The sequence below is a fragment of the Parasteatoda tepidariorum genome, chromosome X1 (assembly GCF_043381705.1).
Source record: "Parasteatoda tepidariorum isolate YZ-2023 chromosome X1, CAS_Ptep_4.0, whole genome shotgun sequence".
NCBI lineage: Eukaryota > Metazoa > Arthropoda > Arachnida > Araneae > Theridiidae > Parasteatoda > Parasteatoda tepidariorum.
This window is the reverse complement of record NC_092214.1, coordinates 45,795,785-45,813,201: the sequence shown is the minus strand read 5'-3', so window position 1 is coordinate 45,813,201 and position 17,417 is coordinate 45,795,785. Positions and strand designations below refer to the sequence as shown.

The window sequence follows — 17,417 nt, the reverse complement described above, 5'->3', positions numbered from 1 at the left end:
AATTTCCGGTAAACTGCTACTATATGAGTGGAAAAATTACCAAATCAATGGTTTAAATACAGTATATTTTGGTTTTATTTACCAGAATTATGTTTTTTATTTAGTGCAGTAATTTTAACAGAATTCTTTTCTTCATGTATTTTAAAAATTTCTAACATTTACACTCTATAACAAAAAAATCGACGCTCGATCAGGCTGGAATGATGCCGACTGGGGACGTATAGTCTTTAGCGACGAATCCCGCTTCCAACTGTGTCCTGACGATCATCGAAGACGTGTTTGGAGACGCACAGGGCAGAGGGGGATCCTGCCTTCACTATTGCACGCCACACCGGCCCTCAACAAGGCATTATGGTCTGGGGTGCCATTTCCTTTGACAGCCGGACCCCTTTGGTCGTCATTAGAGCTACACTTACTGCACAGTGGTACGTCGACGACATCCTAAGACCTGTTTTGCTACCGTTCCTTTTGCAGCACCCTGGGCTGGATTTTCAACAGGACAATGCCAGACCACGTATGGCACGTGCTGCTATGAACTGTTTGCAAGCTTGTCAAACTCTTCCTTGGCCTGCCAGATCACGAGATCTCTCTCCCATCGAGCATGTCTGGGATATGATGGGAAGGCGATTGCATCTGGCACGGAATGTTGATGACCTCGTTCGACAATTGGATCGAATTTGGCAGGAAATACCGCAAGAGACCATCCGGGAGCTTTATCGGTCTATGCCACGCCGTGTGGCAGCTTGTATCCAGGCTAGAGGCGGGTCAACACCTTATTGAACTTGTTACTGTAACTCTGCAATAAATTATTCAATTATTCTGAAATTTTAATCATTTACTATTCTGTACATTGTCTTCTTATCCATCAATTTTCGTTTCAATCGAACAACTCCTTCTTGGTGCGTCGATTTTTTTTTTTTTGTTATAGAGTGTATTTTAAACGATTTCTAAATATCACCGATTTGGCAAAATTCGTCCACGTGATGAAAATTATCAAAATCCATGAATAATTCTCAATTTTTGCACATCTTTATGAGCCCATATTATGCAGCTATGGAGTAAATTTTTAAATATTAAAAAATTTGATCACTAGCGCCTTTCTTTTTAAACAAAACTAAGGCTTTTCTTTATAATGACAGTTTGTGCCATTTTTGGAATTAGCATCAAATACGCTGGCTAATGATAGGTTAAATTTGACCTAACAGTCAGAAATAACTGTTGCAATGCAACATATCGTTAACAAAAAGGCATCGTTAAAAAACAGTGTTGTTTCATGTGATGCGCTGGCTAATGATATATTACATTTGAACTAACAGTCAGAAATAACTGTTGCAAAGCAACATATCGTTTAAAAAAAAGTGTTGTTTCATGTGACGATAAAGACTTCGTAAGAGCAAGTCATAATTTGCCGAACACTGGTCTACTGAAAAGAGATAGGCAGAATATCATACTTTGGAAACCTAAGTTGTAGGTTAAATTTAAATATCATAAAAGCAAGCTTTTATGATGTTTAAATTAAACCTTTTTGTATAATATACAGTGCATGTTATACAAATGACTTCGCGAGTGATATCTATATTTCTATTTATCTAAAAAAAGGACATTCCCTTAGTTTGTGGAATCAATTTAGGAAAAACAATCATCAAAGATAGAATAAACTTCTTGAAGGTATCACACAATAAAAAGACATGCCTGTCTCAAAACCTCGTGACTTATTTTCTTGCTGATGAAGCAGATTTGTTGACGTTGGAGGTTTGTTGCTTCCATAATAAGGGAGGAAAACGTCTGAAACTATTTTCTTTTCTAAGCTTATGCAACAATTCAATTCTCTAGACTTATTTTACGTCGACTTTCTTTGCCGACAAACTTCAGGTTTGCACTTAAGATATATTTATAGGGAATGTGGAAGGAAGAAAGGAATTTCTTCCGTCGAAAAGAATAAATCCCGGAACTTGCAGAACATTTTCTGTTAGAATGAAAAAAAAACCCTTTTAGTATTTCTATATTTTTTTTCAGATTTCATAATTTCATTTGAACCCAATGATCTTTCAAAAAATAGATATCAATTTTATTCCTTTTAGGAAAAAGCTTTACAAGTGAAAGCTTTATCTTCTTTCACCAGAAGGCAAATTTTAAAGAATATATTGCCCTGTTGAATTTTCTAAAAAGTGTAGCTTTTTATATTTTTTTCACAGTTCAATCTCTCAGAGTTAAGCCAAAATTTAAAGATAATAATAAAATTTCTATTTAAACATAAATATAATTATTGTAAATTATTTTAATCATTAGCGTTAAAGTTTTAAAATTTATGGTATAATTGAAAATATCGTACATTATCATAACAATTTTAAAAAGCAGAATTTATGTAAAGAACAAAGGAAGTTAAATTTTGAATTGTGGGATGATTAGTTAAAAAAGATATAATTAGTGAAAATGAAAAAGTTCTGTACATATAGGGGAGAGGGGGGCACATGTGAACAATTTTTTTTATTTCTTCATTTTTCCAAAAATTTAATCAATTTCTCTCTGTAAAGAAGTCCATATGTTTGAATAGTCTTTTCCTCGTCTTATGGAATTTTTTGAGATTTTTCAATAAAATGTTTCTTTACTTTATAATATTTTAGAAAAATGACTTCAATTGTTCACATGTGCCCCTATGAGGGGCACAGAGGGGCACATGTGAACTTGCCTGGGGCACATATGAACAATGTTAAAAACACAAAGCAATCATCATATATAAAAGAAGAGAAAAGTCTTTAATATAACAGATTTAGATACACATTATATTGATGGGGTTGTAGTTTACTAAGTGAATTTATTGGGTTTATTTGTTATGTGAATTTATTGGGTTAATTTCGTCAATTGGATTTTTCGCGACTTCATGTTCCTCAGAAGTTGTAATGAGCCTTTTTCTTTCTTCTCTGATACTCTTTCATGCTTTTTTTCCATTTTTTCTATCTTTTCGTTTTTAGCTTTAGCAATTCTATCTTCCTCAGGTGTATCAGTTAATATGCGTGATTTTTCCTTTTCACGTTTTCGTTTCTTTAAGTTACTTACTTCTCTTGGAAATGGTCGGAATGATTCTGGTGTAGGACAGGTACTGATGGCACTACTGTTAAGATCATTGTCAACATTTTCCGCTTGACCATTAGTGAACTTTTAATTTGCTTTAGTAAACTTTTAATTTGCTAATGACCATTAGTAATCATAAATTTTTAAAAGAAAAAATTAGCAATTAATTAATCAATTATGGAAAAGTAAATAATAATAATTTTAAACGCATACATATTTTTTTAAACTTATAATATCATGAGGATAATAATCTTAATACAATGTAGGGGCACATGTGAACTGTTCACATCTGCCCCACATATTTTGTTCACAAGTACCTCATCATCTTTCTTAAACCTAACTTGAAAAATAAAGAATTTTTAATTGAGTAAAAAGAAATAATAACTGTCATAAATTTACCTGAATGTTCATATAATGGTCTGCAATAGTTAATTTTAGCTTATTAGTTGATTTATACTGTGTTTTCACTTGAAGAAGCGAGTGATAAAAGTATACACAACACCAGCTGATACAAAGAAATTGTCAAAATAGTACAACAAATTGGAGCATTGTTCTGAAAGTTTTGCAGAGAGGTAGGACTAGTATTGTCATCAATTGAAAATTTTTCAAGATTTTTTATTTCAAATCAAATTGGTAAAACATACCATGTTCACATGTGCCCCCTGTTCATATGTGCCCCCCTTTCCCCTAGTGGTTTTTACAAAGGAGCAACGCATTTAACATGTAACGAGTAAAAGTGTAAAAGTAATTTAAGGAAACAATTATGAAAGGAAAAACAGGATTTTACAAAACTGCCTATGAGCCAGGGCCGAATTTTAGGACCAAACAAGTTCTGGAATGGAATGTAACGCAACAGCTTTTTGCGTAAATAAAATTATACGAAAACAATTTTTAAGTTGAACTTAATTTTCTCAAAATAGTGGTCAGAAGTATGCTTTTGGAATCTCGTCAAGACCAGAGTGCTATAAATAAAACCCGAGTAAGGAGTAAAAAAACATATAAATAAACAGTACATTTAGGAAACAGTAACGAGTGATATAACCTATAGTAAAATTTATCAACCGAAGTACTGAATTAATGTTTTTGAAATATAATTAATTAAAAGTAATTCATTTTATTATATTTTAATTTTCAGAATATGGATTTGTGAAATTTTTCAGCTGAACTTAATTTGGTTATAGAAGAAGAGATACTTAAATGTTTGAATTATAAGAAAATAATGATGATTTGTTTAGATTTAACATGATTTCGATTTTATTTAAGCCCCGTGTAGATACAAAAGCTTGTTATTCTTTAAGATTCGTCCTAAGTTATAAGTTTACAATAACTTTGGTGCTTTTTTTAAGTGATATATATATATATATATATATATATATATATATACAGAAGAAAATATGTTTCCGTGTCTGATTTCTTAAATTAAAATATCGTCTAAACTTATTAATTAGGTATTTAAGATTAGGTCCTCGAATTATTAAGATGAGTCCCAGTACGTATGGTGAAAATTTGATTAATAGGAAAAAAAGTAATTTTTGGTGTTCACTTTTTTTTGCGCACTGTACTTTAACATTCCAATAAATGCTTCAGGAAACTGTGTGTTTTACTGGCTCATATTTGCTTCATTCATCAGGATTTTATATTGACTGTTTTTATAGTACATTAGAATAAAGCTTGAATATTTTATTCTTTGTGTAATACTTCTACAATATGTATTTTCTTAATTAAATGCTTTGCAAAATGAAATATTTGTTTCTTGGTTTAAAACTAGTTCAAAGAAAACTGTCCTAAAGTATAACAAGATGCAGGTGCAGGCTTTCCATTTCTGTTTTAAGAGACAGGCAAAATGTTTACTTTAAAATTGTTTGCATTGAAAAATTTTTTTTACTGGAGAGAACGTTTGTGTATTTAATGGTTGTCTTTATGTTATAAATTTGACTAATTAACGAAGCTAAGAATTAGCATGTGAAAAGGTACAACTCACTTCCTACTGTGTTCAAGTAAAACACTTTATACTAGTAAGAAAAAGATCTTCATGCGCATAATGAAAAGCGGAGTGAGATTATTTATTAAAATCTGTTACAAATGAGCTATGTCTATCGGAAAATTACTTTTCAATGCATGGTCTTACAACTTAATAGGTTAATGTCATTTAATCTCAGCAGCTAGATAGGTCGGTGAATGCATTGGTTCCCGGTTGATTAAAGGCAAGGTGAATCCAACTAATAAAGGAGATGTATCTAATTACAACCCTCGTGATGTTCAAAAAATAGTGATCTCCTTAAGGTTACAATAAAAGGAATTCAATGCTGGACATAGCTGAACACTGAGTTTTAGTATTTTTATATTTTAGTCTCTTTTTTTGTGTTGTACACCTTTTCAGCTAAAATCTTTTATGTAACAAAGCCAAATCGTAAAATTAAGTAGACTATAAATAAATAACATGTTTAAAAATAATACTGTTTATATGAAGCATATAACACTCGTAAGAAAGCAATTTTCATGCCCACTATAAAAATCGAGAGAAATTATTTGATAACATCTGATACAAATGGGCAATCAGAAAGTTTGTTTTCAATGCATGGCCTTCCAACTTAGTTGATAAGTAATTTAAAGTCACAACTGACGGATGAACCGATGATTCTTATTAGTTTCCTGTTCTTAATAGAAAAGTGATTCTAACTAATAAATGAGACGTATCTCATTACACCCTTTAGATCGTACAAGAAATAGAGACCACCTTAAGATAAATAATCAATTTTATTCTGAACATTGATTTTAATTGTTTTTCTATTTTAGTCTCAGTTTTTTGCTGTATACTTTTTTTTAGTTAGAAAACCCTTACGTAACAAGGCCGAATCGTAAAATTATGTAAAATACTAATAAATCACATGTCAGGAAAGTATACTATTTATATGAAACACATGACAATCGCAAGAAAGTAATCTTCATGCCTACAATGAAAAATGGAGAGGGAATATTTTATAACATCTGCCACAAATGGACTTACAGAAAGTTTGTTTTCAATGCTTGGTTTTCCAACTTAGTAGATTAGAGTTACAGCTGCCGGATTAACCGGTTCTTCTTATTGGTTTCCTGCCTCTTAAAGGAATGGTGAATAAGTAATTAATGAGACGTATCTTATTACAACCCTTACGATCGTTCAAGAAATATAGATTTCCCTAGGATAAGTAATCAATTCTATGCTGGACGCTGCTATTATTATAAACACTGAAGCATTATTATATTTGTTTCAGTTTCTTGCTGTAAATACCTTTCTAGTTAGAAGCTTTTACGTAACAAGGCCAAATCGCAAAATTAAGTAAAATATAAATAAATTAAATGCTTGAAAAGTCTACCGTTTACATGCAGCACATGCACTCGTAAAAAATCAATCATCATGCCCACCATGAAAAATGGAGAAGAATTATTTGATAACATCTGCTACAAATGGGGTATCAGAAAGTTTGTTTTCAATGCATGGTCTTCCAACTTAGTAGATTAGAGTCATTTAGAGTCACAGCTGCCGGATGAACCGGTGATTCTTATTGGTTTCCGACTGCTTAACAGGAAAGTGAATCCAACTAATAAATGAGACGTATCTTATTACAACCCTTACGATCGTTCAAGAAATAGAGACCTCCTTAGGATAAGTAATCAATTCAATTCCCCTGTTCCCAAAGCAGTCTCCTTGTTCTCGCCGCATTGCTTGATTACTCCTGACTTCCATCTTCTTTCAATCCCTCGATTATCCCTACATTCTCCATGCTTTGATTTCTCTCTCTTTAACGTCTAACTACAGTGATTTCCAAAAAGCCTTGACAACTTTGGCGACACAGAAGTTTTATTACTTTACGTACATCTCCCGGGAACTGTTTTCTGTTTTTAGTTTTTTTTTTTTTTTGAAGAATTGGAAAGTGTCTTAAGTTATTGGAAAATAGAGAAAGGGGCTGGTGTGCACTACTTGTTTGTTTATTTTATTTATTTGTTTATCTTTAAATTTATTATTACTGATATCAGAATGGGAGAAAAAGTTTTTATTCTGAAGACGAGAAGTTTTGTTCAAAGTTTTAACACGATCCATGGCTGAGAATTCAAATTAATTCTATGTATGGGCTTGGGTATTAAAGAATAACAGTTGAGAATTTAAATGCACTGTTCAATTTAATTCATATATTATCTTTTCAATGCGTAAATATTTTTCTTAAACTTCAAGTTAAATATCCTCTCACTCTGTTCTGAAACATAAACAGCTATATTTTAAATATGATTTTAATAGAAGTGCTTAATTTTTTACAGCTAAAACTCTTTACTGTAGTTAATACGAAAAAATAATCTTAATTTTAGCCACATTTTCTTTTTAAGGCATAATGCATATTTTACAGTTCTTTTTTAAAATTAAAAGCCAACTTATCAAAGTATTTATTGCTCATTTTATCCGAATTACCAGCTATCAAATAGCTATCAATGTTATAAATGCTCAACCTTTATCCCCCTTCCCTATTCTAAAAGGCGAAGCTGGATTCCTTTGAGCCTCGGTGGCTCAGAGGATAGAACGTTAGCCTCCCTATGAGGTGACCCAGGTTCGAATTCCAGAGGTGGCTAGTTGATACGAATTCTGCTCCCGACTTGCACCGACCACAGTGCTAACGTGGTCTCATCAGTGCCTCAGTGGTAGGCGGATCAGCGGTTAGAATCCCCTTGTCGTCGGGCTAAGTTTTTCGTGTTTTTCGTGTTTTTCTTCTCCATGTAACGCAAATGCAGGTTAGATTCATGAAAAAGTCCTCCATAAAGGCTAGTTTTTCCAAATGCTTAATCCAGGAGTGCCCTTGTCCTCTGGTTTGGGTCCGAAATTCCAAGGTACAAGGTACACAAAATTACATGGTACAAAGAACATTAATAGTTGTAAACTCAGAATTTAATCGGCTGCTATATAGTTATGGAATAAAATAGAAAGTACTAAAAACTAAATATACGATTATGCCAAATTTTTTGCTGCATAGTTAGCAATGCAAAGGACATGCCGCACAGATGCAAGTAACGAAGACATGAACGTGCTTCAAAGTTTCTGGTGCTCGCCTCATCTTAAGACAATTTTACCATATCTAATTCCTTCTGTTTCTTTCTATTCTATTTATTTATTTTTTTGAGAATATATTTAAAAAAAAATCTCTAGTTTAGAAGGTAAGAATTTAAAAATTGATGATTTGAAATCTACTATTGCTTAAATAATTCAAGAAGTTACACGTAATTTTTTGATCCACGCTGTTTGATAATAATCTTAGACGAATTTAGATTTGGTTAAAAAAAAAAAAGACGATGATTTTGAATAATTATTATAAACCAGTTTAAATCATTATTAACAAAATAATTTTTTTAGTGATTATAGTTTAGTGTTTATTATAATTTTGTGAATCATCTGTACTGGAATTTTTAAGACTTCTCTGGAACTATATACAAGCATCAAACAATCATGCATTCTAGAAAATTCATATTCACGAGACAAATCTCACGCACTCTATAAAATTTACAAAACTCGTTTACTTAATCTCCTGAAACCTAGTGCCATATATATTGTACGGCATTTGGTGTAATTATACCACATAAAAATAATATTTTAAGATTTTTTTTCTCTTTGTACATCCTGACAAAGGGATTGAAATGTAAAAATATATTTGGCTTAACTCTCGTTGGTCATCATTTTTAATTACTTATAAAAATAATAAAAATGGTATGAAATTTGATAAAAGTAAATTTTCGAATAGTTTTGTGCATAGATATTTTATTATTTCAGTGGATTTTGCATCATGATCAAAATGTGAAGAAATATAATAAAAAGATGCAGAAAAAAAAATATATTTTGTGCACTGATAAAAATGATTTTGAAAATAATAATTAAGTTTAATTAATGAAACTTTTTTATCACATTTGCAAGTTTGCCGCATTCTAAGATACATAAACCAAAATCAAACTTTTTTGCCATTATTAAGGGCTCAACTTTCAGGAGGGTAGAAAGTTTTCAATTCCAATGTAAAGAGCACACTGTAAAAACTTGATTTATAGTTGACCCCAGTTTTGGTTGTTCTAAATTAAATACATTTTTAAGTGCAGAACTGTAGTAAATTGGCAAAATAACTATTGTTTGAAAGAATTAGTGTGAATATATTACTAAAAATGTGTTAGTTTTTTAAACGAAATGTTTTTGCTGTAGAGCCATAAATTTATTCTAATGTGAATTAAAATATGTGTTTTCAATAAGTAAATAAACAAAAATTGGATAAATAAATAAATTAAATTATAACAGTGAAAAACATAAATTAAATAAAAATTGTGACTACATGAAATGTAAAAAATTTTAGTTTACCTCTACACCAAAACTAGTTGCAAATATGCACCAAAATGTTTTACAGTGTATGCCACAATTTTAAAAATTAACTCTGTTCTAAAAATATAGGTTCCGTGGAGGAAAACTGAGATATTAATTTTCAGTGCCTTCCTGATAAAGTTAAAGCGCAATATTCAGTGCCAAAAAATAAATAAGTAAATAAATTTTTTAAAAAAATGGACCACCCTGAATAAATTTTGTTGTAATGAACAGATCTTCACGTTTTAGTACTCAAATTTAATGGTTCGTGAAGTTGACCTCGAATATATTAACTAAATGAATGCAGACGATATTTTAAGTTATGAAATCTGACACAAAAACGTACTTACTCTAAACAAACGTACCTTCTTTTTCATTGGATTTATGACTCCCTAAGATATAGGGGGTAGTCGCAATCTGGGAAATATGGTCCCCATAGTTTGGTCAGGAGAGTAATCCAAAGTTTGGACCCCTTAATGTTAATTTTACTTTTTGCTTATTTCGCCATATTTCGAGAACATTTTAAAGCGAATTGAAAAATCTTTGCGCACAATAATAAAATTCGTTTAACCAAAGATAATTTCATGCAAAATAAATTTTGGTAAATATTTCTTATTTTTCATTATTTTATTAAATAATAGGCGAAAAATCTTGAATTGTAAGGTATACAATTTTTACCTTATTTTAAAGAATATAGTTTTACATGGCAAAATACAAAATTGAGCAAAATTAGTTGAATAATTCATAAGCAATCGAATCTTAAATGTACATTTTCTTTAAACTTCAATTCCTCAGAAACTAAAAATTATTTTTCAAATTTTAATTTTTTTTAAAAAATGAGCAAATTTCTTTCAATTTCTTTTTCTTTTTTTATTTAAAACTGTTGTTTAAAAATGCTATAAACATATGTATTGGGAGTACAAATTAGTTCTGTCCGTTTTTTGTGGTCGAAATTGCATTTATTTCAGAACGAAATGAATCAAAAGATTAATCAAAGTAATGCCCATCGCTGGCTACTAATTTTTCTCACCTCTCAGGCATTTTTTGAATTCCATCTCGAAAAAATGTCTCGTCTTTTGAGGCGATCCAAGTTAGGAAACAATTTTTGATTTCTGCGAAAGAAGTAAACCGGTGATCTACAAAATCATGCTGCATCCGTCGGAACAACCAGTAATCAGAAGGAGCAATGTCCGGCGAATACGGCGGATGCGGCAAAATATCCCGCTTGAGCTTTTCCAAATAATTTTTTTCGACTTTTGCGACTTGAGGTCAACCGTTATCATGCAGAAGACTAACTTTGCCTTGTCTTTGCTCGTATTCCGGCCGTTTTTCTCGTAATGCACCGCTCAGACGAATCAATTGTAGCCTATACCGTTCGCTCGTAATGGAATCACCAGGTAGTAGCAGGTGTAGCAGCTCATAATATGCAACACCATCCATCATTCTACATTCACCATTCACCATCTACATTCTCCATTCTTGAAACGTCGATACCATTCCCTACATTATTTATCATTGTGAGCATTGTCAGCATAAACTTCTACAAGCATTTGATGCTCTTCAACTGCACTTTTCTTAAAATTAAAGCAGAAACATAAAGCCTCTCTCAAATGCTGCTTAGTTACCACAAAATTTGGCATATTTAACAAATTAAAAAACAGGGTTTATGTATGAAACTCAAAACGATATAAACTGAATATTATTGACAGATGTCTAACTTCTCTAAAACCGCCGAAATCAGCTGTCCCTATGAAACATTCATAACAACCAGAGCCATCTTTTGAAAACCGACCAAACTAATTTATACTCTCAATATATCCTATAATTAATTTTTTTTGGATATTACTAAATAAAATAATAAAAAATAAATATTTTTAAGAATTATTTTGAGTGGAATTATCTTCGGATAAATAGTTTTATAATTAAGTACAAATATTCTCTGATTTACTAAAAATAATCTCGAGTTAAGGCGAAATATGCAAAACATAATATTAACGTACAGGGACCCAAACTCTCGCTTAGAACTAATAAATTTTCTATTTCTAAACAATACTAACTACGTATAAAACCGTCCACTGGAACAAAATTCATTCAGGTTTGGTATAACACAAAGTCTTTACTTATCTGTTAATATCTAATCGTATTGAGACGACCCTATGAATTAAACTAATCAGAGCCAAAAACCATTTTTCTTAAAAAAAAAGTAAAGGAAGTAAGCTATTAAAAGGGCTGAATATGAAAAATAAAGAAAGCCTTTTCTTCATGTTATCAAATACATAGCATCTATAAGTAAGATTATTTTCTGGGCCCTTTTTAACTTCAAACAATTTGGAGTATTGCCATTTCTAGAATATTAATGACATCCTGACACGCAAGAAGTTTCCGATTTATTTCTTTTTAACTCTCTGAGAATTCATTCTATTTAAAGAATTTCTTTCCGCTAGCTGTTATTTATATTTTCATTTTGTTCTGTTTCGCATAAAAGAAATGTTAAATTAATATATCGTTTCGCGGTAATGACCCTTAAATTTTTGGATAAAATAAGACAAATCGTGTTACTTTATTTTCAAATGCACCAAAAACTGATTCTAAGATATAAAATTTTGCTGAAATTTTTTTAAGTACAAACAAAATTTTAAAACTGGTCATCGAAAAATATTATTCATTAGAATGCTAACACATTTTATAACCGTTCTTGAGCAGCAGACCCAGTTTTGAGTTCACGAGTACCTATGCTCAACTCCGAAGCCTTATAATTTTGAACTCAATCCAGAAGACAAGGGAACTCTTAGATCAAGAAATGGGGGGAAATTGCCTACTTTTTGATGGAACTAACTCGCATTTGTGTTACATGGAGAGAATAATCATGAAAACCTTCTACGAGGAGCATGACGGCAAAGGGACTCTAGCCCATGATCCGTCTTTCAGAGGATATTTTATGTCAGCACTGCAGTCGGTGCGAGCCGGAAGCAGAATTGCTGGGATACGATCCCGGGTCACCTTATAGTTTGGCTGTGTACTATCCTCTGAGTCACCATGACTCATGCTAATATATTGATGCTTGTACTGCGTGTGAAGTGTGATGTAAAGTGTACTGCTGAATGATTGTACAAAAATTAATGTTCTTATTAAAAAAGCCGAGAACGATATTATAGTATTTTATTACATTTAGAGAGTATAAAATACTTAATACAGTAAACACAGATCAATAAATATTCTCTTGATACTTGTGGTTAAGAGCAATTTAACAAAGTAAATAAATTTAATTAGCTTTTGAACTAGATATTTACTTCACTAAAAACATTATTAAATTGTTCTTATAAAACTTCAGTTATTCAATAAACAATTTATATAATTATGTAATTATAACTGCTGTAATTCTATGTAAAATAACAAAATGGTCATTTAGTTTCTAATCAATAACTTTAAAGTTATTTACAAGTATTTTTACATTATAGACGATATGAATTTTCAATATATTACAAGTATAACAATTTGAAAGTATAATTTACAACTAAACAATACCGTGCAAAAAACATCAAGATTTTATGAAAAAAGAAACAAATATAAAAAATATTCAAATTAAAAGTTAATAAGTTAAGTAGAACTTTAAAATGACAGATTTTAAAAAGAGGAAACATACTATTATGGTGCAGATAAATTCAAAATACCAGCACCACACATTTATTTGTTTAAAGATATCTGAAAAAATGATTAAAAGATAAATTAAGGCTACATTCACATAGATGAATTTTATCGAGTTAAAAGAAAAATGTCCGTGGAATTTGGTTTAAAGCTAGCTTTGGTTTAAAGCTTAAGTTAATCAACTTCCACCATTTTCCTACCATACAGGATGAGTATCTGGTTGCCATATTTTTTATCATAATAGGCTTAAAAATTGCGCACTTTTTATTATATATTTCAAATCTACGTATAGTTTTGAGCTGTAATATTAAAAAAAATTTGCGAAAAGTTTTTTTTTTCTAAGATCATAAAAAAGGTTGTGGGAAAACGGAAATTGAAGAATATTCACATAAAAGCAAAATTTTGAAAAATAATTTTGAAAATTATGTTTTATTTTATGAAATACAAAGTTAAACCGTGTATACTAATGAAAATATGCAAAAAAATTTATTAGAAGTGAATTTCGGCATGATAAAATTCTAAACAAGGTTCGCGGCAAAGTTCTATTCTATAATCTTTGCAGAAAAAAAAATTTTTTTTTCAAAAACAAACGGTGCACTTTGAAAAGAGTTCTAAAAAATCTGCAAAACATGGTTATATATTTCGCAGAAATATGGTAATCTATTAACCCAGATCTGAATAAGCTATTAAGAATCACACAAAAGCAAAAAGGGAACGGGAAAAAAGCAAGTTGCCCAGTTAAATGGTCAAAAAGGAAGAAAAAAAAGAGCATTCCCGCGGAAATTGCTGTTTGAGCGAATTTTGCTACTTCCGCTTTCCCCGGTGAAATATTGGGATACACAGCGAAAGGGTTAAAAAAAGCTTACTTTCTGAGAGATCTGTTTAAAGTTTTTTAGTATTGCCTTTCACTTTTAAATTAAAAACTCAAAATTGCATGATTTATATTTAAATATATTTACTTATAATGTGGTGATTATGAACACGGTAAATATTTTATTCTTCTTAATTTTGCAACCAAGTGTCATTTTTTTTCTTCAAAATCACACAAAACATGTTTGGTAATTATCACCAAAAAAATAATTCTTTAATAAGAACTAAAAAAAATTTCCACCATTATGATAATGCAACCAGCTCAAAACTTTTTTAGCCCGAGCAGCTAAGAAGCCAACTTTGATCGGATAAATTGTGAATGGGGCCTAAGTGTAGTATAACATACATTACTAGAGACCTAAAAGTCAATTTACATTCGACATTTACGAGATAAAAATATTCAGCACCTTTGAAAATTGCGAGATCACTTATTTCGTAAATAAAAATATCAATGTAGCTCTCCGGTAAAATACAGAAAACTGCTAAAGTTCTAAAAAAAAACATCAATTTAATTAATTTTTTTAATACATTTTAAAAAACAAAAGACAAGCAAGAAGAAATTCATGACATAAAACATTTTTTTAATATATACATTAAATAGTGCCATTAATTTATCAATTTAATAGTTAAATACTTTTTGTAAATGCATAATAGATCCTGTATTTTTAAATTCCAATTTTTTTTGATAGAAATACTTTTAGAAACTCTCACTTTTAATAATTTTGAATATATACCATTTACATTTTGCCCAACGTACATAAATCTCTGTACACTCAACGATTTCGTTTACTACTCAAAAAATGACCGATTATTTGTGGGGGGGTTTTTTCTCACAAAAGGGTCGGTATTTGAACTGAAAGAAATTAAACTCAAACTTATTTACATAATGATAAATATTTAATAATGCATAGTGGGTTACTTAATAATAGAAAAACTTTATAAGCTTCAAAAATTTGACCAATGGTAAATGAGATAAACAAAACGAATTTCAGAAAAGAAAATGCAAAATAATTAACAAAGGAAAATGTCATAAAGGTAAAAAAAAAGAAGAAACAAAAGAAAGAAAAAAAACCCTGTATTCGAGAAAAAATGACAGTGGTCTAGATGTAAATTAGAGGTGATGCATTTCCAAGCAGTATAGAGGCGTGGAAATGTCCTTTACTAGAAAATCGCCATTTATATGAATTAAACACGATTCCAAATGCTTTATAATCTGTTTTGATATTTTTATTCTCATCTGATAAATCTTAAGAAAAAGAGCCTTGTTTTCGAGTTTCTGAAACATGTCGACTTTTTCTTACTTTAATGATTATTGATTATTTAATGATTATTGAAAAAGTTTTTGTATTCTCAAGTTGATCTTTCCACTTCAATTTCTTCAGATTGGTATTCATTTAACACATAATGAATTACCATAGAATGAACAACAATGTAAAAAATTTATGATAAAAAACAACAAAATTTCTTTATTAATTTTTACGGGAAACTGAATCATAAACACCAAAAGTATCTATAAAGGTTCTTTTTAAGCAAAACTAGTTACATACTGTAAAGATATTATTTATAAAACACTTTTTAAAAATATTTCCAACGAAAAGAAATTCGACTCCGAAAATATTTAAACTTATAATGAGGTATCATAGCATGTGCAATAACGTAAAAGATCAATAAAAGAAAACTGAAATAAAAACAAATATCTTTTATTAATTTTTACGGGGACAGAGCTCTTTACGCTTAAGTGCAGAAAAGAAATAAAATTTAAAACAAAAGACATCGCGTATCTATAGATTATGAGACTTTAGTTTCAAAGAACAAGTAAAGCGAGGAATTATGAAGTTATCAATTTTAATTTTTTTCAGCTTAATGTTTTTATTTTATTTCTTTATTTTAGATTGTCTCATGGATGAGTATCCTTTTATTTACGCTTCACACAGTAGGGTGGAAATATTTAAGAAAAAATATTCTCTTCTTCAAAGCAAAAACTGTCATAAGCATCTTGAGTTGAAATGATTTGTGATGCTGTAGCTCATGATCATATGAAACATATGACGTTTTTTCCTTCAATGAGCCCTTCTTGAACTTTCGTATTCGATGTAGAGACCTCGGCTTGAATTGAAAGCAAGGAACAAATAAAAGTTACGATTGTTCCAATAATAGCTAGATAATAAGTCCAACCTGTTTAAAATAAATAATTTCGTTACAATATTTATACAAATATAACCATATTTTAAAATAACATTGATTAGTTAAGACAATCCTAAGTAAATAATCCCAACTAACTGAAGCTGTAAGATATTACTTGATTATAAACTTTATTTTCTTCGAAAATATACAAATTGGAAATAATTGTGACGTCAAGAGCTCAAAGACAGGCATTCATTTTCAAGACTTGCCGGGCGGACTCGCAGACTTGTCGCGTCTGGCGAGTCCTTAAATGGGTGCTTGTTTTTGGGCTCTTGAAACATATCGGTTGTGATTTCCATTTTGTATATTTTTAATGAATATGAAGTAGTTATAACAAAGCTTTTAAATTTGCTTTCATAAATTCGAATTTCAAATAGATAAAAAGTAGCCTCTGTAGTCACATAATTAAAAAAATTTCTTTTAGTTGAATTTAAAAACAATTAGGTCTCTCTCATTGGGTCTAAAGTTCCATTTTTTTTAAAATCAAAGATGCATATTTTAAATTTTTATAAAAGCATAAAATAAAATTTTAGATTGCAAACATAAAAAGTTCAGAATACAACGTAAAAATTAAAAAGTCTTTATGGAATTTAGCATTTAGATTTCCTGAAATCAGCGTAAAAACTTTAATCTAATCCAAAATTTACATAACAACCCAAGCTAAAAAGAAAGCCGCCTACTAATTTTACCTTCTAATTTTAATTATTAATTTTAATTTACTATTTTACTATTAATTTCAGTTTACTTACTTTATCTACTAATTTTAATTATTTGGAGGATGGATAGAAGGATACTAAATACTATAAAATTATCTATTGCATGTGACTGACGCTCCTATTACGCAACTAAAAACATGCACACGTTTTGTAACGGTGAACTTTTGGGTCTGTAGATGTATTGCAGAGCTCAAGACATCAACAAATTTACCCTATTTCGTACGCGATTGTAAATAATCTTCTTACGCTATCCAAAGTAAGGCAAAATTGGCAAGTTTGGAGGCGAAAATAATTCACGAATGGTGAGAATGCACATGAGCTTGGTATAATCATTTAACATCATTGGTGTATGGATTTAATTACACCACTGAAAGTTTATATAAATGCTCGATTTGGTGCTAAATTAAATAAAAATGTACCTTCACACAATTTTTTGGATTGTTCAAGATCAAATTCGGAGTGATATTATTATATTTCTTGAGAAATCGTGCTAATATTGATGCATACAGAACAGAACAACGCACAATTTTACAATTTGTAGTGACAGAAGATGCGCGTAACACGGACAT

General features: G+C 30.3%; 1 protein-coding gene across 1 annotated transcript in view; it reads right to left on the bottom strand.

The window, feature by feature from the left end:
* Window positions 1–12,575: 12,575 nt before the first annotated feature.
* Window positions 12,576–17,417, bottom strand: part of LOC107448575 (LHFPL tetraspan subfamily member 2a protein) — a 74,466-nt gene continuing 69,624 nt past the window's right edge. The window contains exon 5 of the mRNA XM_016063831.4: window positions 12,576–16,123. Coding sequence (XP_015919317.1) covers window positions 15,981–16,123 — 143 coding nt within the window. The 3' untranslated portion in view covers window positions 12,576–15,980. The remainder of the gene's footprint in view (window positions 16,124–17,417) is intronic.